General features: G+C 46.1%; 1 protein-coding gene across 2 annotated transcripts in view; it reads left to right on the plus strand.

Annotated features, from left to right (window-relative positions):
- NKAIN3 (sodium/potassium transporting ATPase interacting 3) overlaps positions 1-16,282 on the plus strand; it is a 2,356,170-nt gene extending 2,339,888 nt beyond the window's left edge. For both annotated transcript variants that reach the window (XM_069220246.1, XM_069220245.1), the window contains one exon: positions 15,834-16,282. In XM_069220246.1, coding sequence (XP_069076347.1) covers positions 15,834-15,847 — 14 coding nt within the window. In that variant the 3' untranslated portion in view covers positions 15,848-16,282. The remainder of the gene's footprint in view (positions 1-15,833) is intronic.
- The last annotated feature ends 4,805 nt before the right edge of the window (positions 16,283-21,087 follow it).

The raw sequence follows: 21,087 nt of genomic DNA on the forward strand, positions 1-21,087 counted from the left end.
TTCAACATGTATGTGTGAAATAGTTGTGGTCCTCTGCTATAGGCCTTCAAAGGAGATATGTACATGATATGTGTCATTAAGAGTGTGTGTGTATGTGACCATTGTATGTTAGGCATCACATAAGCTCTGGGATGTTCCGTGTCTCACTCAGTATCTCAGCAATGCTCCATGAGGCAACACTCTTATTCTGATAAGTAGATATGAAGTTGTGTAAAAAGGAATAGCCAGACCATGATATGGTGATTATAATAGGTGTTTATTTACATTAGTTAACTAAAGTGGTGAAGGTGATCATATTCAGAAGAAATTATTTACAATCTGTTGCCGCCTGCGTATACCAGCAGCTGTGTTCTGTAGTTCCCCCTCCTGTTGCAGGCCATCATCCTCCTCTTCCTCCTCTTCAGGCATGTGTGGCTCTGGTTCCAGGAGGGGAATGTTTCTTCTGACACAAATGTTGTGCAATATTGCACATGTGAGGATGATCCTACAGACCATCTCGGGGGAATATAGGAGGCTACCACCAGTGATGTCGAGGCAGCGGAACCTTGACTTGAGGATGCCGAAGGTCCGCTCGACAATGCTGCGTGTCCTCCTATGGGCCTCGTTGTATGCACGCTCTGCAGCTGTACTCGGGTTGCCAAATGGTGTCATAATCCATGGCTGGATGCCATACCCCTGATCAGCTGCAAGAGAAAATGAATGGGATCATGCTGATGTAGATGGCACTATTGAAAAGACCTTTAATGGCAGTAGTTGTCTTGTGTTGTCTGTGACTCTTTTGTGTACTAATGTGACATCCTATTCTTGTAGGCTATACCATCTGCATTGTGTTGTTTCCTTGGCTGAACAAGTGTTTGTCTGCTAACCGTTTGTCAGCAGTATGTTTTGGGATTTTCACTACAGTGTGCCCTCCCTAGCATTGTGACTTGTGATACAGGTGTCCGTGTGTCTTCACTGGGGGTGAGATGATAGTTCCATGCAGAGTTAAAATTGAAAGTGTTGTTAACACGTTCATATCACAGTACCCTAGACATCCCATACCTTTAGACTTAGGCAGTGTATTAATGTAAAGGTCATTGGGACACTTACAATTTGCAAAGTGACATTTAGGCAACCACACTCATTAATGTCTTAACATTAGGCTGTACAGTAAAATCCGATGTGTGACAGGTTCAATGGTGACTTAAGAAACATGGCTAGTGATGTCAGGACCTCAGTGTGTTCCTGTTGACATGTTGCTGTTGTGGTGTATGTGTTCTGTGTCCTAGAGGGTTGCTGTGCAGTGTATATATATATGTAGGTTTTTGTACTTACCAACAAGTAGTCCATTGCCATACCATCTATCCTGGAAGTGTTGATTGATGGTGCAGTGACGGAAGATGAAGGAGTCATGTACACTCCCAGGATATTTATCCACGATGTTGGTGATCAATCCTTGGTGATCGACTATGGCCTGCACGTTGATGGAATGTGTGTGCTTCCTGTTGCGGTAGAGGTGTTCAGTTGCAGCAGGTGGCACAAGGCGTACATGTGTGCAGTCGATTGCACCAAGGACGTGTGGGAACCCATTGATTGCGTAGAACCCCTGTTTAGTTTCCTGCTGCTTCTGCAGTGTGTTAGGGAAGCAGATGTGGCGGGTGTCAGTCGAATGATGGCATCCAGTACTTTGGGCAAAAAGGCAGGAATGATGGTTGTGATATTCCGCCAACCAGGGCACCAGTTGGAAAGAGCCACTTGCCAGCATATGAAGTACGGCAAGCAGCTTTGTTTCTGTTGGGATGGTGCAGGGTGTCACCAAAGTGGGGGCCAACTGCTGTTCAATGTTTGGCAGCAGCTGCTGAATGGCCTGCCAGTTCAACCGGTACCTCTGTATGATGTTCCCTGAGGCCCTGAAGAGTTGTTCTTTGGCGGAATATCCTCTCCTGCCTTCTGCGCTGCCTTTGGGGTCCCTGCTGTTGTTGTTGTAGCTGCTGTTGTTGTTGCTGGGCTCTGCGTCTGCGTGCATGCTGAATTAGAATCACCTCCATGGCTCCCTGTTGCTGCTCTGCTACTCTGCTGTTTGTTCTGTGTGTTCTGATTATATACAGGTGTGTTTGCCCCATTTTAACGCCTGCCCTGACCCAGGCGTAAATTTTTGATGCAAATCGGGCTGTGCGTCATTTTCTGGCTCCGCCTCCCGGCCGTGCGTAGTTTTTGCCCGAAAGCATAAATACGACACAAGGCCGTTTAAGCCATTTTTTGGACGGGAACGCCTACCTTGCATATAATTAACGCAAGGCGGGTTGCCGCATCCAAAAAATGACGCACACGGCGGAATTTTGTCATCCGCGGGCTCGGGCGTCAAAGTTTAAATACGGGGCAACGTTTGCGCTGATTGTGCGTCAAAAAGTTTGACGCACAATCGGCGCAGACGGAGTATAAATATGCCCCTTTGTGTTTCTAAGCGCTATTTTTTTGTTTAATCTTTAAAAATTCATAACTTCACTTGTGTATGTCGGATTTTTGTCGTTTTGGTCTTGTTTTGTTTAGGAAAATATTTTCTAATTTTCTAAACTGGTGTTGTACCATTTTGTAGTGTTTTCATTAAGTTACTGTGTGTGTTGGTACAAATACTTTACGCCTAGCACTTTGAAGTTAACAAGGGGATAAGCAAGGGTTAGCTGAAGGTGATTCTCCTTTACCCTGACTAGATTGAGGGTCCTTGCTTGAACAGGGGGTAACCTGACTGTCAACCAAAGTCCCCATTTCTAACATTGGTGATCAACGGTTGGGAGTTGGACTTGTATTTGTATTTGACATACAGTGATTAAGTGTACACTACTGTTTGAGTTCACACCACTACGTGACCACATACTACTTGTTTTGTGATCTTTTGATTTTTTTCTCTTTGGGACTGTTTTTGTTCTACTTCCATTTTTTTCGCTGATTCCTTGATTGACTTTCTTTGGAACTTCATTTGGGAACTTGTTTTTCTGCCCTTGGAACTATGCACTTGTTTTTGAATCTTCATCATGTCCCAAGCTGGAGATGCATCAGTTGGAGCTGACTTTGACCTTGAGAAATTGGAGAGTTATACCAAAGCTCAGTTGAAGCAGTTCTGTATAAGTTTTGACTGTCCCATTAAGAGCTCATCCAGGAAGGAGGAGCTGCAAAAGGCGCTGAGGGCCTGGGTGAGAGCCAAGAGCACTGAAGGGCAAACAGAAGATGAGGGAGAGGAGGAGGGGGAGGAAGAGTGTTCAGTACACAATGGTATTGTTGGTGGGCCTGTTATGTCCAGGGAGAAGGTCTCCAGGGCAGGTAGCAGTGTCTCATCTAAGGGTCTGACAGCTGAGGAGTTACAGGACAGACAGGCAAAAAGGGAGTACCAATTGGAGCAGAGAAGGCTAGCCCTTGAGGAGAGGAAGTTAGCGATGGCTCATGAGCTTAACTTCAGAGAGATGGATCATAGAAGCCAGTCCAGTAGAGATGGTGGCAGCAACCCTACAGTGCAACCTGAGAGGAGGGTGCACATTCCTAAAGACCTTGTGAAAGATTACAAGAGGGAGGATGACATATACTTGTGGTTCAAGGGGTATGAGTCTGCTCTCCACATGAATCTGGTCCCTGAAGCTCATTGGGGGGCGGGTCTCTGGAAGCACTTTGAGGTAGAGGGGAGGGATACACTGACAGCCTTAGGGGGTGCTCAGAATCTCACCTACTCTAGCATGAAGGATGCCTTGCTTACAAGGTATGGTCTTACCCCTGAGCAGTACAAGGATAAGTTTAGGTCCTACAAGAAGAAGGAATCCCAAACATGGTTGGAATGTGTTGTTTCTTATTGCAGGTCACTGGATGGTTGGGTGAAGGGCAGTAAGGTAACTACGTATGAGGGGCTTTGCAATCTGATTGCTTGGGAGCACTTGTACAGTTTATGTTTTCCAGAGCTGCGCCAGCACCTGATTGACAGCAAGCTGACTGACCCCAGGAAGCTTGCGTAGGAAGTTGACCGCTGGGAGAGCACCAGGTTCCAGAAGAGGTATGGGGGAGACCACGCCATGGGTGGGCAGGGTCCCTCTCAGAAGAAAGGTGGGGTAAGGGTAAACAGGGGGAGTTCTCTAAAGGGCCCCAAACTGATTAGGGTAAAGATTCCCAACCCCCCAGTGAGAAGAAGCCATGGTTCTCCAAAGAGAAGCCAGTGGCAGGTGGTCCCCCATGTAAGTGCTATGCATGTGACCAGGTGGGTCATGTGAGGGGGGACCCCAAATGCCCCAAAAGTACACCGGCACCCACTGGTGCGCCGTCCCAGGGTTTGGACAGTGTAGCGCTTGGGGAGGAGTTGGTTTCAGGTGGGTGGGAACCAGCTGAGATGACACTTGTCTCACTAGGGGACACTGAGATGGTCCAAAGAACCCTAGTGCCTGAAAACACTAGGAAGTACAGGCAGTGGGTGACCATTAATGGACAGAGGGTGGAGGCTCTGAGAGAAACACAAGCCAGTGTGACTACAGTGAGGAGTCAGCTGGTGTCTGAAGAGCAGATAGATCCCCGGGTACTTCACCAAGTAGTTGCAGTGGACATCTCAGAGCGCCTGTGCAGACTGGGGCAGGTTCCCTTTGAATGGGGGGTGGTCTCAGTTTCCTTTAAGGTAGCTGTGAGTCCACCCATGCCTGTTGATTGTTTGCTAGGCAGTGACTTGGAGGATTCCCCTTGGAAGGAGGTGGAACACAGGTCTCACTTGGAGATGTTGGGTCTGCCTGGGTGGGTATGTGTATCCACCCAGTCAATGGCAGCCTGTCAGGGTAATCAAGAGCCCCTGGAGCCTGAAACAGTGGCCTAGGGGACCGTCAAGAAGAGGAAGGGCAGGAGGGGTCGGAAACCGGCCCCAGAAGTTCCCACGGTCTGGGAGGAGGCGGAGCATGAGGGTGACACCCCAGACCTTACTGGGGAACAGGTGGCTGACCTGGGGAGGTCCCTGAGCTGTCGCAGTGGCAGCAGGAAGGGGGCCCACCAGGGAAGCATTCTGTACAGCACAGAAGACATGCCCTACTTTGGAGGGTTTGCGGCAGCAGGCTGCAGACCAGACAACTGGCAAGGAGCCAGGATCACACCTGATTTATCGGGAGGATGACCTCCTCTATAGCGAGCCTAAGATTCCTGAGCCTGGGTCAGCCCGTGTGCTGGTGGTACCCCTGTGCTCCAGGGCCTTCCTACTGGGGTTGGCTAATGATGTGCCTTTAGCTGGACATTTGGGGCAGGACAAGACCTTTGAGAGACTTGTCACTCACTTTTACTGGCCCCTAATGCGCAGGCACTCAGATGCACGTTGCAAGTCTTGTCAGACATGTCAGGAAAGTGGCAAGAGTGGGAGGAAATGTAAATCTCCCCTCCACCCTTTGCCTGTTGTCAGTACTCCCTTTGAGAGGGTAGGCATTAACATTGTGGGGCCTCTGGATCCCAAAACAGCCATGGGCAACAGGTTTATCCTGGTCTTGATGGACCATGCCACCCGGTACTCAGAAGCCATTCCGTTGAGATCAATTACTTCCCCTGTGGTGGGTCGTGCTTTGATGGGGGTTCCAAAGGAAGTGGTATCTGATATGGGTACCAACTTCATATCCACGTATATGAAGTCTCTGTGGAAGGAGTGTGGGGTAACCTACAAGTTCACCACCCCTTACCACCCCCAAAGTAATGGTCTGGTTGAGAGATTCAACTGCACCTTAAAAGGCATGATCATGGGCCTGTCAGAGCCCTTGAGGCGGTAGTGGGACGTCCTCTTGCCATGCCTTCTGTTCACCTACAGGGAGGTGCCTCAAAAGGGACTTGGGTTTAGTCCCTTTGAGCTGATCTATGGCCACCCTGTGAGGGGACCTTTGAGTCTGGTTAAGGAAGCTTTGGAGAAAGCTCCTAGTAAACCCCCCAGGATGTATTCAGTTACATGCTGGCTTTGAGAAACCAGACTGCCCGCTTCAAGAGTCTCGCTCAGGAGAACCTGAAGCAAGCCAGGAGGACATCAAACGCTGGTATGAACAGAATGCCACTCTGGTCGAGTTTCAACCTGGATAAAAACTGTGGGTGATGGCACCAGTGGAGTCTAGGGCACTCCAGGATAAGTGGACTGGTCCATTTGAGGTGGTGGAGCGCAAGAGCGAAGTCACCTACCTGGTGGACTTGCGTTCTCCAAAGAACCCTTTAAGGGTCCTGCCTGTCAACCACCTCAAACCTCACTTTGAGCGGACTGAACTGTCCATGCTCCTTGCGACAGATGATGAGGTAGAAGAGGAGAGTGAGCCTCTTCCTGACCTCCTGTCTGCAGGAGAAAAAGATGGGTCAGTGGAGGGAGTGATTCTCTCCCCCTCCCTGACTGAGGAGCAGCAAGGTGACTGTTGCCACATGTTGGGACAGTTTTCCTCACCGTTTTCCCTGATCCCAGGAGTCACACACTTGTGCACACATGATGTGGACACCCATTAAACAAAACGTTTACAGGGTGGCTGACAGGGTCAGGGCATGCATTAAGGATGAAGTATCCAAAATGCTTACCCTAGGGGTTATTGAGCACACCAGCAGTCCTTGGGCCAGCCCAGAGGTATTGATGCCAAAGGCTGCTGCACCTGGTGCCACTCCAGAACTCAGGTTCTGTGAGGACTACCGGGGACTCAGTGCGGTCAGCAAGACTGACGCCCACACCATCCCCCGAGCTGGTGAGCTCATTGACCGGTTGGGAGATGCCAAGTACCTCGGTACGTTTGATTTAACATCTGGGTACTGGCAGATTGCCTTAACTCAGAGGGCCAATGAGAGGTCAGCATTCTCCACACCAGATGGCCACTTTCAATTTAAAGTGATGCCTTTTGGGATGAAGAATGCCCCTGCTACCTTTCAGAGGTTGGTCAACCAGGTGTTGGCTGGGCTGGATGAGTTCAGTGCTGCCTACCTGGATGACATTGCTGTGTTTAGTTCCACATGGGAGGAACACCTGCAACACCTCTGGAGAGTGTTAGAGGCCCTGCAGAAGGAAGGCCTCACTATTAAGGCAAGCAAGTGCCAAATAGGGCAGGGTTCTGTGGTGTACTTAGGACACCAGGTGGGGAGTGGCCAGGTGGCACCCCTACAGCCTAAGATTGACACGATTCTGGCTTGGAAGCCTCACAAGACCCAGACTGAAGTGAGAGCCCTTTTAGGTCTCACCAGATACTAGAGGAGGTTTGTTAAGGGATATGGTACCATTGTTACCCCCTTGACTGAGTTGACCTCTAAAAAGCAACCCAGGAAAGTGATCTGGACAGAGGCTTGCTAGAACGCTTTTGATGCCCTAAAGGCTGCCATGTGCACAGCACCTGTGCTGAAGGCACCAGTCTACTCCAAGGAGTTTGTTGTGCAAACAGACACCTCAGAGCATGGTATTGGAGCAGTACTCTCACAGCTTAATGAAGAGGGCCTAGATCAACCCGTAGCCTTCATTAGCAGGAGGTTACTACCCAGGGAACCTAGGTGGAGTGCCATAGAACGTGAAGCGTTTGCTGTGGTCTGGGCACTGAAGAAGCTAAGACCCTACTTGTTTGGGACTCACTTCCGGGTTCAGACTGACCACAGGCCCCTCAGATGGTTAATGCAGATGAGGGGTGAGAATCCAAAACTGTTAAGGTGGTCCATTTCCCTACAGGGGATGGACTTTACGGTGGAACACCGTCCTGGTACAGAACACACCAATGCTGACGGTCTGGACAGGTTCTTCCACCTTAGTGATGAGAACTCCCATGATGCTGGGTAGTTGCTCCCCACTTTCAGCTGGGGGGGACACATGTTAGACTTTTCAACATTGGTGTTGTCTCCTTTAACTTTTTGCCTCTGTTCCCCAGGTTGTTGGTGTGTGCTGGACTCAGATCTTACAGTTTTTGTTACTCTGGGCACTTAACCACTGCTAACCAGTGCTAAAGTGCAAGTGCTCCTTAACACAATGTGTATGTAATTGGCTTATCCATGATTGGCATATTTGATTTATTAGTAAGTCCCTAGTACAGTGCACTAGAGGTGCCCAGGGCCTGTAAATCAAATGCTACTAGTGGGCCTGCAGCACTGGTTGTGCCACCAACATAAGTAGCTCTGTAATCATGTCTCAGACCTGCCACTGCAGTGTCTGTGTGTGCAGTTGTAACTGTAAATTCGACTTGGCAAGTGTACCCACTTGCCAGGCCTAAACCTTCCCCTTTCTTACATGTAAGGCATCCCTAAGGCAGGCCCTAGGTAGCCCCAAGGGCAGGGTGCAGTGTATGGTTAAGGTAGGACATATAGTAGTGTGTTTTACATGTCCTGACAGTGACATATTGCTAAATTTGTTTTTCACTGTTGCACGGCCTGTCCCTCTTATAGGTTAGCATGAGGGCTACCTTTAAATCTGATTGAAGTGTAGGTTCCCTTTGGGAGCGGATGGACATATGGAGTTTGGGGTCTCTGAGCTCACAATTCAAAAATACATCTTTTAGTGAAGTTGATTTTAAGAACGTGTGTTTGAAAATGCCACTTTTAGAAAGTGAGCATTTTCCTGCTTATACCATTTTTTGTGACTCTGCCTGTTTGTGGATTCCCTGTCTGGGTCAGTTTGACAGTTGGGCTGGTTGCACCTCACACTAGACAGTGACACAAAAGGAGCTGGGGTGTAGTCTGCATTACCTGATGAGCCATCTGTGCTAGGAGGGAGGGGAGAAGTGGTCACTTACACCTGAAAGGGCTATGTCTGTCCTCACACAATGCAGTCTCCGACCCCCTGCTGAGTGTCTGGGGCCTGGCCTGGGAAAGGCAGGATTTCACATTCAAAAGAGACTTTACTTTGAAGTGGGCCTACTTCAAAGGAGAAATTGGGTATAAGAAGGGCACCCCAAACCACAGACTTTAGAACACTTCTGGAAACAAGAGGAACCTCTGCCTGGAGAAGAGCTGAAGAGCTGAGGAAGAAGAGCTGCCCTGCCTGTGACTGTGCTTTGTGGAGCTATCCTGCAGTTGCTGCTTCTGCCAGAGTAAGAGGGCAAAGACTGGACTTTGTGTGCCTTCCATCTTGTGAAGAAATCTCCAAGGGCTTGATTTAGAGCTTGCCTCCTATTGTTTGAAGTCTCAGGGACAGCAAAGACTTCTCTCTGCCAGCACCTGGGGTCTCTGGAGAGACTCCTGCTCTGACAGGTGGTGCCCTATCTAGTCCCTGGGCCCTTGGAAGGAAAGCTGGTGAAAATTCAAGGAAATCGACTTCGGATGACTTCGGACCGACGCCGCTGCTGAATCCGGTGACGCCGCCTGCAACCGACTCCGTGATCTTCGCTGGAACGCGACGACCTTCACAGGCCCGACGCCGCTGCTGCCCCGCTAAAGTTTGTGACTCCGTGGAAGTCACTGCACTACGTTGTGACCGACGCCGCTCGAAGAGCGCGGATTCAATGTTTCGCACAGATGCCGTGATCCCGGACTTTGCGCATCGACTTGTTTTCATTCTTCACCAAAGGTACTGTACTTGGGGGTCTATGTGACTCCGTGTCCAGCGCCGCTGGTGTGGCTTGTTGGGAACTACTCCGTCACGAGGTTGTGTTAACACCTCCTCAAAGCATTTTGTGTTTCTAAGCGCTATTTTTTAGTTTAATCTTTAAAAATTCATAACTTGACTTGTGTATGTCGGATTTTTGTTGTTTTGGTCTTGTTTTGTTTCGATAAATATTTCCTATGTTTCTAAACTGGTGTTGTGTCATTTTGTAGTGTTTTTATTAAGTTACTGTGTGTGTTGGTACAAATACTTTACACCTAGCACTCTGAAGTTAAGCCTACTGCTCTGCCAAGCTACCAAGGGGGCAAGCAGGGGTTAGCTGAGGGTGATTCTCTTTTACCCTGACTAGAGTGAGGGTCCTTGCTTGAACAGGGGGTAACCTGACTGTCATCCAAAGACCCAATTTCTAACACTTTACTAGGGACTTATAAGTAAATTAAATAAGGCAATGTTGTATAAGCCAACCTAATATGTTTTAGGGTGCGAGCACAAGCACTTCAGCACTGGTTAGTAGTTGTAAAGTGCTTGGAGTCCTATGGCCAATAAAAATAGGTTCAGCATGTGAGAAAACAGGGCTGATTGCAGAGGCCCCCTAACTTTTTGCCCCCATTTTCCACTTTTTGCTGGTGTTTTCCTGACTCTGATGGTGCCCTGGGTACTGCTAACCAGTCCCAGGGCCTGTGCTCTGTGTAAAATGGATATGCAAATTAGGCTAATTATAATTGGCTAAGTTAACCTACCTATAAGTCCCTAGTATATGGTAGAGCATGTAGGTTTAGGGACCACAGCATACGTGGTGCACCCATAGGTGCACTGCTGAGGTGCCCAGTGTCATTTTAAAGGCAGGCCTGCCTTGCTGGCTGCTTTTGAATTAAAGTTATATGCAAATTCGACTTTGGAATTAAAAGTAGTTCCAAAGTCTTAAGCTACCTTATTTTTACATGTAAGTCACCCCTAAGGTGTGCCCTATGTGCCCCTAGGGCTGGGTGCCATGTAACTATAAGCAGGGACTTTATAAAAATAGTTGTATAAGCCCTGATGAGGTAAAAACAGCCACATTCGTTTTTCCCTCATTGTAGTAAATGGCCTTCAGAGGCTAGAATGGGGAGACTTTATTTTGATTTTTAAAGTCTCCTTAAATGATGCATAGCAAGAATTTGGTATCAAATTAATTGTTGTAATAAATCCCACAACTTCCAGTTGTGGGATTTAATATAACTTGTTCAGGTAAAGAGTTTTAAACTTTACCTAAAAAGTTGCCAATTTCAGCCCTGCATTGTTTTTGCAGCTGTGCTCCGATTGGCCAGCCTTTAGCAGCTTGGCCAAGCTTTCTTGATGAGGTGTGAAGTGGCCTGGCTTCACACAAAGGAATGTGCCTGTGGGAGGGAATCTCCCCTCAGCAGATGGTGAGGCAGGAAGGGGATGGGCTGCCAAACTGGTCTTCAAAGGCAGAGAAGGACATTTGGAGCAACCAGCAACACCCCACATCCTGCAACCCCAGACAACTAGGTGCCCCCTTGATTAGATTAGGAGAGGGCAGGAGAAGGGGGGGGGGTTTATGATTTTTAGCCACACCAGTGGGTGGGCTCAGCCAGATGTAACCTCCAAAAATCTGATTCAGCCATGATGGATTTTTGGAGAATGTGGCCTTCTGCGATTGATTTTTGCCACACTTCCCAGGAAGTGGTCATCACAGGGATAAGGACCCTGCACCTGATTGGAGAACCAGGACCCCCCGGCTTTTCACCCAGGAGCAAGGATAAAACTGGCAGACCTGCACCCACACCTCAGTTCCCTACCACATTCAACAAGGAAGAACAACAGAAGAAGAAGGACTGCCCTGCTGGACCCCTGGCCTGCACCTGGAACCTGCACTCAGAAGGACTGCACCAGCTGCACACTTGGGCTTCACCACAAGAAGGACTTTGCCTGGCTTCAACTGGTTCAAGGAGGGACTCCCTGTTTGCTACAGGTGAAAAATTGCTATCCAGAGTCCCCTGCACCAACTCCTGAAGAAAGCGACCAGCTGACCACTGTCCAGGGGCCAAAAAGGAGTTTGCGCCAGGTGCATTCTGGGAGTTGTAGTCCGCACCCCCCAAGGACCATCTCAGAACTTCTGGACCCTTGGGGTGAGCTGTGGACCCCAAAAGAACCTTAAAAGGACATCTGGGAGAAGCCCCAGAAGTTTGGAGAAGTTTGGACAACTTTTGTAAAAAAGCTCCATAGAGGGACCGACCCGCCGCGGCAACTCTAGCTGGCTTGTCTCAACCGCGACTCGGCCTGATTTGCTGGTTCGTCCCGGTGAAGAAAATCTCAGAAAAAGAGACTAAGTCCGAAGGTAAAAAGTTGACCGGGACCTCCCAGCCAGCGTATCCGAGGAGGGCTCCATGGACGTAGGATCAAGATCCAGCTTTACCCCGGTCGAAGGATTTTCACCTCGAAAAAAACGACTAAGTCCGAAGGTAAAAACCTCCACCGAGGATTCCAGCATCGCGTATCCGGAGAAGGGCTCCAGGAGGTCAGATTACACTGGCAGGTTCGTCCCGCTGAAGAAAATCTTCGAAAAAAAGACTAAGGCCCTCATTCGGACCTTGGCGGGCGGCGGAGGCCGCCCGTCAAAGTCCCGCCGTCAAAATACCGTACCGCGGTCGCAAGACCGCGTCGGGTATTTTGACTTTTCCCCTGGGCTGGCGGGCGGCCGCCGAAAGGCCGCCCGCCAGCCCAGGGGAAAACGACCTTCCCACCATGAAGCCGGCTCGTAATCGAGCCGGCGGAGTGGGAAGGTGCGACGGGTGCTACTGCACCCGTCGCGTATTTCACTGTCTGCTATGCAGACAGTGAAATACTAGCGGGGCCCTCTTACGGGGGCCCCTGCAGTGCCCATGCCATTGGCATGGGCACTGCAGGGGCCCCCAGGGGCCCCGCGACACACCCTACCGCCATCCTGTTCCTGGCGGGCGAACCGCCAGGAACAGGATGGCGGTAGGGGGTGTCAGAATGCCCCATGGTGGAGCAGCGAGCTGCGCCGCCATGGGGGATTCAAATGGGCAACGGAAAACCGGCGGGAGACCGCCGGTTTTCCATTTCTGACCGCGGCCAAAGCGCTGCGGTCAGAATGCCCAAGGGAGCACCGCCGGCCTGTCGGCGGTGCTCCCGCCCCCGTTGGCCCTGGCGGTGCAACACCGCCAGGGTCATAATGAGGGCCTAAGTGTTAAGGTAAACTTTTAACCGAGGCCTCCTGCGGCCTGTAGCCGAGCAGGGCTCCATCGCGGTCGGCCTTAAACTTTGACTTTGCCCCGGTCGAGGTGCAACCAGATGACCTGATTGGCGCTTTTTGTTTCTAGGTTCTAAAAAATAATAATTCTTTAAAAATTAATATCTCTGGTTCCCCTTTTTATTCGTTTTGGTGTCATTTTAAAGATAAAGATATAATCTATTTTTATCAATTGGTTTTGGATTTTTAAACTGTTTCCTGTGTTTTATTTAAATACTGTTTTGTGATATTTGAATGCTTTACACTCTGTCTCCTAAGTTAAGCCTTGACGCTCGTTGCCAAGCTACCAAGGGTTGAGCTGGGGTTAATTTACTGAGACCTAACAGGACCTTAGTGGAGGTTAGTGGCCTATTGCTAAGTGTAGGTACCTACCTGCCCTTACCAATAACCCATTTTCCAACACAGCAAAATGGACAAGGAGAGGCAAAATGTTTGGGGGATGACCACCCTAACACTGACAGGTCTAACAGACACCTTCCCACTGTCTCTCCAGTTGGTTGCTTACACTTCTTAATGAGTTAAGGTGGCTTGCAAATGTAAGAAAAACATTATTTGAACATCAATAATTCAACGTAGGACATGAAATTGCATTGGTTATGAATAAAACGCTTTTCTTGTGAAATCAAATATATCCCTTTGAAGACAGTAACATTTCTTGGCATAACAACTGTTGGAGGGTTTGGTGAGCTACAGCATAGTCATTTGGGTTAATGTGCCTTCAAGATTGAAATGGCAAGATGCAATCATTCTGTTTTGTGGATTAATAATGTTTCACTTTACATTTTTAAAAGATAGTTAATTGAGGGATTTTCCAAGCATACCATCCTTTGGTATTCTCATTGACTTGAACAAAACATCAATAAGATTAGTTGTAAAAATGTAAGCCAAATGGCAATGGAATATCCTCTACTTTCTGGAGAAAATGCTGAATCCTAAATAGAATCCACCCGCAGAATTTATTACATCATACCACCTCAATAACTGCAGAAATCCTGATGGTATCTCGGTGTCTCCTATGGATTTGGCATTTCCTCTACAATTTTGTGAACGTTGTATTACCACACAACACTGAATCAGGTCCTAACTATTATTAGGTTATGTTCTTTGGTCCTAGTTCTTGGATTTATTGCATGTTCTTTGGTTCTAGTTCCTGGATTTATTGTAACCATATCTGAAAAATGAATGCCTCTATGGACTTGTTTTGATAATCAAGTCTGCTTGAATATATTCACAGTATTTATTCTGATCTTGCCAATCTGTTCTAAAAGATTATTATTAAGTTATGAGCAATGTACCCTGGACAGCTGACAACTATGGGACAGATTTACAAGGCCCTAGTGCCACCAAAGCGTCACTTTTTGTGATGCTCCAGTAGCGCTGTGCAGTGCGCGACATTTACAAGGTGGCGCTAAGACATATTTTGTGGCTTAACGCCACCTTCTAATATGGGCCACTCCAACGCACTTTTTTGTGTCTGAGGGGCGTGCAATGGGTGCTGCTGTGGATGTTCTACCACAACACACATTGCTTTTGACACAGCCCCAGATTTACAAGAAGGCATAAATCTGTGGCAGCGTCAAACACCAACGCCACCGCAGTATTGACGTTAGCATGTAGCAATGAGAATGAATACTTTTATTCCTCCTCGTTTTCACTTTTCCATCTGTGCTGCATTCTGTAGCACACATAGAAAGAGCAAAACGCCATGAATGATTGTTTATGTGCAGGAAGGTGTCCGTTTCCTGCACATAAACAATCATACAAAAATGATAATTTGGTAGTTCATGGTCGGCTGCATTATGCAGCACACATTGAACTCACAAATCGCCATTGTAGATTGTTTATGTGCAGGAAGGGACACCTTCCTGCACCTAATCAATCAATCCCCTCAACACAGACACCATTGCACTGTGGTGAAAGGATGCCTGCCTTGACGCTGGCAGCAAATTTAGCACGACGCAGCGGGAAACATAGGGGTGTGTTGTATTATAGTAAATATGGTGCATCCCTGCATTTCTAAAGTGGAGCAGCGCAACGCTGCAAATTTTGGCACAGCAGCACACTGCGTCATTCTTTAGTAAATCTGGTGCTATGTTTCTTATTGACTCACAGAGCTCAGTCTCACAGAAGGAAAAAAAAATAAAAGAGCACTCGCCCAATGTTTGCAAATTGTTTATGTTGAAATATTTAAAAAACTCCAAATTATGTCATGTACACTTAGCACAGGTTCTGAAAGGTTAGAAAGGTACTCTGTGCCAGATGACGCTGACCTGCAATGCTGAATCTCATCATCACTCTTTCTAAAGATTAACAGAAGCCATTCAGCCCGATTGTGAGTGCAGACAAGAAATGCAGGGCTTGCTGATATAATGAACATAAAATGTTAAGGTTCAAGATGTGTAAACAATCTGGAAGTCAAATTAGGCCTTCTGTTTTGCTGCTAAGATTAGCTTAGTGGGTAAAGAAATGAGGGCGGAATTGTTGAATAAAAAACACTGCCACTTATTCAGTAGTCTTTTTCCGACTAGCTGATCAATTATGAGGATGCCAACAGTGAAAGAGAGACTTGGAGTGAAAGTGTGACACAATGTTATTTTATCTCCCTCGAAAGATATGCTCCTTTTTACAAAGCTATGTTACTGCAAGGACCTATTGGCTTGTATTTGGGGAAGTGATACAAACCTGAGTTATGGTAATTTCTTTGTGTGTCGGCACTGCACAAGCGTATATTGGACAGTGGCCCTTGGTGCATATCACCTAGGCTAAATCTGAGCCGTGAATGTCACTGTCTTTGCATTATTTCCTTTATCCCTGTGGCTAGTCACTAAAATGGTGAGAAAGACAAACCATTGCTACAGCATACATCATCGTCTCACCTAAACCTTAAAATTATTTTCATATTCTTCCTGTTTCTTGAGCTTTTTGGTGAGGTCTGCCAAGAATAGCTGTTTGCCTTCACAAGAAGTGCTTACTGTAAGAGCAGTACAAATGTATGTTAATATACCAGAGCCTATCTTTACTAACCACTTTCATATATTTCTTCACATTCAGGTCGAAATAAGTGAGTGATTCATCGAAGCTACTGGCACTGAGAAATTGGATTTAAGAGAAAAAGTGCAACACCCCTAGAGGGGCAATTCATGGAGAAAAGGCCACCTACTCGACAAGGCATGTGGAACGCGTCCAGATTTTCCACGGGGCACTGGTTTCTTGATTCACAACTTCCCTAGCACTACCATTAAGTGAATTATTGTAGACTAATTTGTTTTTCAAAAGCGTTCAATTACTTTCCACGGACAGTTGTAAACTGTAAAATCTGTTTTCTCTTGTTAATATTTCTAACCTTAAAAGGCATGGAAAAAAAATGATCTGTGAAAGTGTGTTCAATATTGGTGTGTACGAGAATGTGGTGTTCCACTCAGTAAATCAGCATTTGTAGTCTGATGTAACAAAATGTTAATCGATTTTATTAAACCCCAATAAATTGATCAGTTTCCAAAGCACATGCAATAATTTTTCTTTTCAAAAGAATGTAAACAGGCTACTTCGATCCATCGCTTCTACATCAGGTGATAAGATATCTTAAATCCAACTTGTACCACACTAGGTTGATTTTACTGAGCGATTCTGTTAGTGCGTGGTAAAATCACCCCAGTACCAAGCAATTATGATTAAAACAAATGGGATAACGAATTACCATGTGAGGGTGATTTTTTTCCGGGCACAGAACCACATGGAATTAGTCATTCCTTGAGTTTTTTTCCCACATACATTTACCACCTGCTGCGAGTCGGAGAGGGTGCGTGGGGTGAGGGAAAGGGAGACGGGAGTAGCAGGGTCGACAGGAAGTTGTTTCTAAAAGAAGAAGCATGATAAAAAAGCAGAATGAGTCGTGGCAGCTGCTGCCAAGTCTCAGGCTAATTTTCATAGTGGAAAAAAATGTCTTTGGTGTTCCCACATCGACTAAAACCAGATGAGGAAAAAAAAAAAAAATGTATAATCAGGTTATGCCAAATTAACACATACAATCATTATGCTCCGCCTGGGTTATAATCTGGGCCGAAGTGTTCAATGGTTTATAAACTTTGAAATACAGAATGTCGCTTCTCGATTCTTCCAACCTTTGCTGTATTTGATTGGAGTTCATTCAGTTTAAAACTTAATAAAGATAAGCGGCTCCGAAGCATCTCTGAAGGTAAGTGTGTTCTGTGAAGCATTTTCACACGTTTAATGAATCCCTTTCAAAGATTAAACCATGTCGTTTACAAAAATGTTAACGGTTTCCCCGTGGAATGTACTGATGTGCATAAACTAGTGAATCGTCTAGTATGGATGTTGTGATCGACTGAGTTTGTTTTTTTACATTGCATTTGATTATTATTTTTAAACATAAGCCCAAATATCTGAAAGCTCATCTGAGAGCTCACAGATGATAAAAAGCATCAAGTGCAAAAGAACCATCTTCAGCCTTCAATGCACCACCCCAGCTGTTCACATGTGGCTGTTCTTTATAAAATAAATATTATAATAATCCTACCCCTCCACAGTCAACAAACATTCCAAAAGGAACACAAGACAGCACTCTAATAGTTGGAATTTCTAATGTATTAATTTCCCCACAACCAGTGTTTTCCTTCGGCCATGAAGAGGTGGACTACCATGCTGCTGGAAGCTAAATGGCTGATGTGAAGTATAGCGTGATAGCTGTGATGCTGTTAGCCCCTTTAGCTTTAAGAAAATAAAAATTCAGCAGTTCGGCCTGAAGGGATGTTGAACTCTAAGAGGGAAAGAGAGCTCTAAGAATCCTTGGGGTGTTGAGTCTTGACACTATTTTTTAAAGATCGGTCGTAACACCACATTGGTAGCAGTTATGGTGATGATAAAAGGTAATGTGCAGGATTTTGAGATGTAGTATCATTCTCCAACTAGAGAATACAAAAGCATGAATGGGACCAAGACAACGTACCTAGTTAAGCTGAAGACATGCGAACTCTGGTCCTATTTTTAATTATACTCTCATACAATTATACAATTAGACAGCTACTCCGGGATCCATGTTTTACATCAACAAGTTGGACTTTGTCCATCACTCAGAACATTTTCTTTATGCCAGAGTACATTACTACAATCTGACAAGAGTATTGAAACACTTTTCAGACTCCAACTGCAGCCTGTCACTTTAGAGATCTTTTCTCTAACAATGCTGATCAGCGACCCATCTGGGAAAACTGATGGCATTAATGCATGGGGTGCTCATCCTGTTTTTGTCCCCAGAAGCATCATCTCACTTTTGAAGCTGTTTCAGCACTTCACAGTATCTCCAGTGCGAGCTCCTATTGGGACATACTGTATCCTGCTTTGGCACAGCCATTGATAAGTGAACAGAACTTCAAAGTTACTTCTAAGTATGAGGGTACCTTTTCTCAGCCAGCCTTATCCCCATTGATCCACATCCAAATGCCACGCACTGCCTATTACCCTACAGATTACAGTATTCGTGACATCTTTGATAACAGAATTGATAATATCAATATAATTTTTGCAGTCACATTTCTGAAGAAAAAACTGTGCATGGTGGGGGCGTGAGTTATAGTTACCTTAGGGCGCGAGTTATAGGTACTTGAAATAACTCTAACTGGTGAATTTCTATGGTTTTGTAAGTTTAAAATGTGACCCTGTAACCTTTGTTTTTTTCAATTGAATATATATATATATATATGTATATATATATACAGTATATATATATATAAAAATACACACACATATATATATTTCCATATATATTAAAAATAGGGTTTATACTTACCTGACAAATACTCGTTGTAAAGGCATGTGTGGTAAAGGCATGTGTGGTTAAGGCATATTCATTTTAATGGACGCATTGTAAAGGCATGCATGGAAATGACATGCATGGGTCCATTATACAACCATCTGTGGTGTTCCCACACATGCATTCTGACACAGTCTCAGATGTAACAACACTGGGAGACCTGGGAATTTCTCAGAATTGTACACCTCCCTACCAGAGGGACAGCAAGGAGAAATATGTTCATTTCTCCTTGTTTACTATTTCTAGGTGTGCTGCATTCATGCATAGAAAGAGGAAAATGTCTCTGAGGAATTTCTTTGTGCAGGAAGGTGCCCAAAAACAATCCTGCCTACAACCATGGTGCAAGGGTTCCTGCATTGGTGTTAGGCAGCATATTTGTGCATCAGTGTAGGATGAGAACAGGAATGCATCATGTAATGTTAAATACAGCACATTTCTGCTCTCTCTGTTTCATGCAGCGCAATGCAGCAAACTGGCTTGCTCCTTTGCATGAATATTTGATAAATATGCCCCATAGTCTCATTTTTGGAGCTCAGATTGCCCCAGTAGGTCAAGGCAGCAGGCTGTATCCGGGAAGGATGAACCGAAGTCAGCTAGGCTTGCCATGAGCTGGAAAATGATGCTGCAAAAAGTGCAGAGTGGAATCAACCTGATTTTCATGTCCAGTGAGCTCCCACCATGTGCTGATTGACTTGGATGATCCTCTTGGGGAACTCAGGAGGTCTGGAAGTCCAAAATATTTCCAAGTCCAAATTGTTCAGAGTTATCAGAATATGTACTTCTGGACACCATTAAGGCTCCTAGGACCTCAGGGAAAGCATATAATGGCCAGGAGCAGGTAGTGTAACAACTTTGTTGGTTTCACTAATCAGTTGTTGGGGGATGATTTCTAGACACTCCCTATCAAAAGGAGTAATATTTCCCAGAGCCAGCCATACCCATTTTTGCAGCACATTCTGTTTGTTTTACTGCAAACTGTCCCAAAATGCACTGTTTTGCAAGAATCTGAAATGACATATACCTTCTTTTCTTGGAGGTTTTTGTGTGCCACCCCTGGGTGTGGCTAGAGAAAGGAGCAGTCCCTTCCTAAGTTACACCGTACTGGTTCTGGAACCAACTTTTCTTCCTACTAGGATGGTGCCCCATCAACTACCAAGACACATAAGAAGGCAGTTCTGGAAGAAATCACTTACAAAAATGTATTACATGCTACTGCAGGGGCTAGTTGACTTAAAAGCCCTACTACCACAATCAGGCCAATATTTATACTTTTTGACGCAAACCAGTGCCGGCGCTGGTTTGCTTCAAAAAATGTACTGCCTGCAGACGCCATTCCAACGTACCAGGTGGGCATCTTATTTAGAGATTGACGTTAGCCGGCGCTGCGGGCTGGTCAGAGTAAAAAAAAAATGACTCTAACCAGGCAGCGCCAGAGTAGGGGAAAATAGGTGTTGTGCATCAAAAAATGGTGCAAGTCAAGTTAGAGTAAAAACTCACAGCTCTAATCGAACTTGCGCAATTTTTTGACACACAACCCCCATTGAAATGACTCCTCTCTTAGGAAAGACAGGAGTCATGCCCCCCCTGCCCAATGGCCATGCCCAGGGGTCTTCTGTCCCCTGGGCATAGCCATTGGGTACAGTGGCATGCAGGGGGGCCCAAGTTAGGCCCCCCATGCCACTATTTTTATTTTACCTGTACTTACCTGGGATCTGTCCCCCCATCCATGGGTGCCCTCCAGGGGTGGGTGGGAGTGGCAGGGGGTGTCCATGGGGCCAGGGAAGAGCACCTGTGGACTGCTTCCATGGTCAGAGACCATGGAAATGAGCCCACAGGTCCCTTAACTCCTGCCCTCACCCAGGTGTTAAAAGGCGTTTTTTAGGGCCCGCACCCTCCTGTGCATCAAAATGGCGTGGGAGTATAAATAAGGAGCACAGGCCTTAAAGTCATTCTTTGGACTGGAACACCTACCTTGCATTTCATTAACGCAAGGTGGTTTCCCGCATCTAGAAAATGACGCAGACGGAGGAATTTTGACATTTGCTGAGTTGGGCGTCATAGTATAAATATGGTGTAAAGTTTGCACCAAATGTGCGTCAAAATTTTGACGCACATTCGGCGCAAACAGAGTATAAATCTGCCCCTCAATGTGCTACAAATTTGTGATCTAGACAATTTAATAGCTTGTCATTAGTTGTACATTAATTGCATTTGTATAATATATATATATATATATATATATATATATATATATATATATAGTGAGAAACAAAATAATGATAACAAAACTGTGTGCTTGAACATATAAATTGACATATAACTAGAATGTCTTAATCATGTGGACAATATAACACAAAATAGAATCCAGTTCAGAAATGATTTTACAGATAGTTATCACGTACAGCACAAAAAGCAAACATGATTAAGACTAATTAGTCGTTGACCCCAAAAACTAATTTGAACAGGGTCTTCCTC

This window comes from Pleurodeles waltl, chromosome 2_2, assembly GCF_031143425.1.
Source record: "Pleurodeles waltl isolate 20211129_DDA chromosome 2_2, aPleWal1.hap1.20221129, whole genome shotgun sequence".
In the NCBI taxonomy this organism is placed as follows: Eukaryota; Metazoa; Chordata; class Amphibia; order Caudata; family Salamandridae; genus Pleurodeles; species Pleurodeles waltl.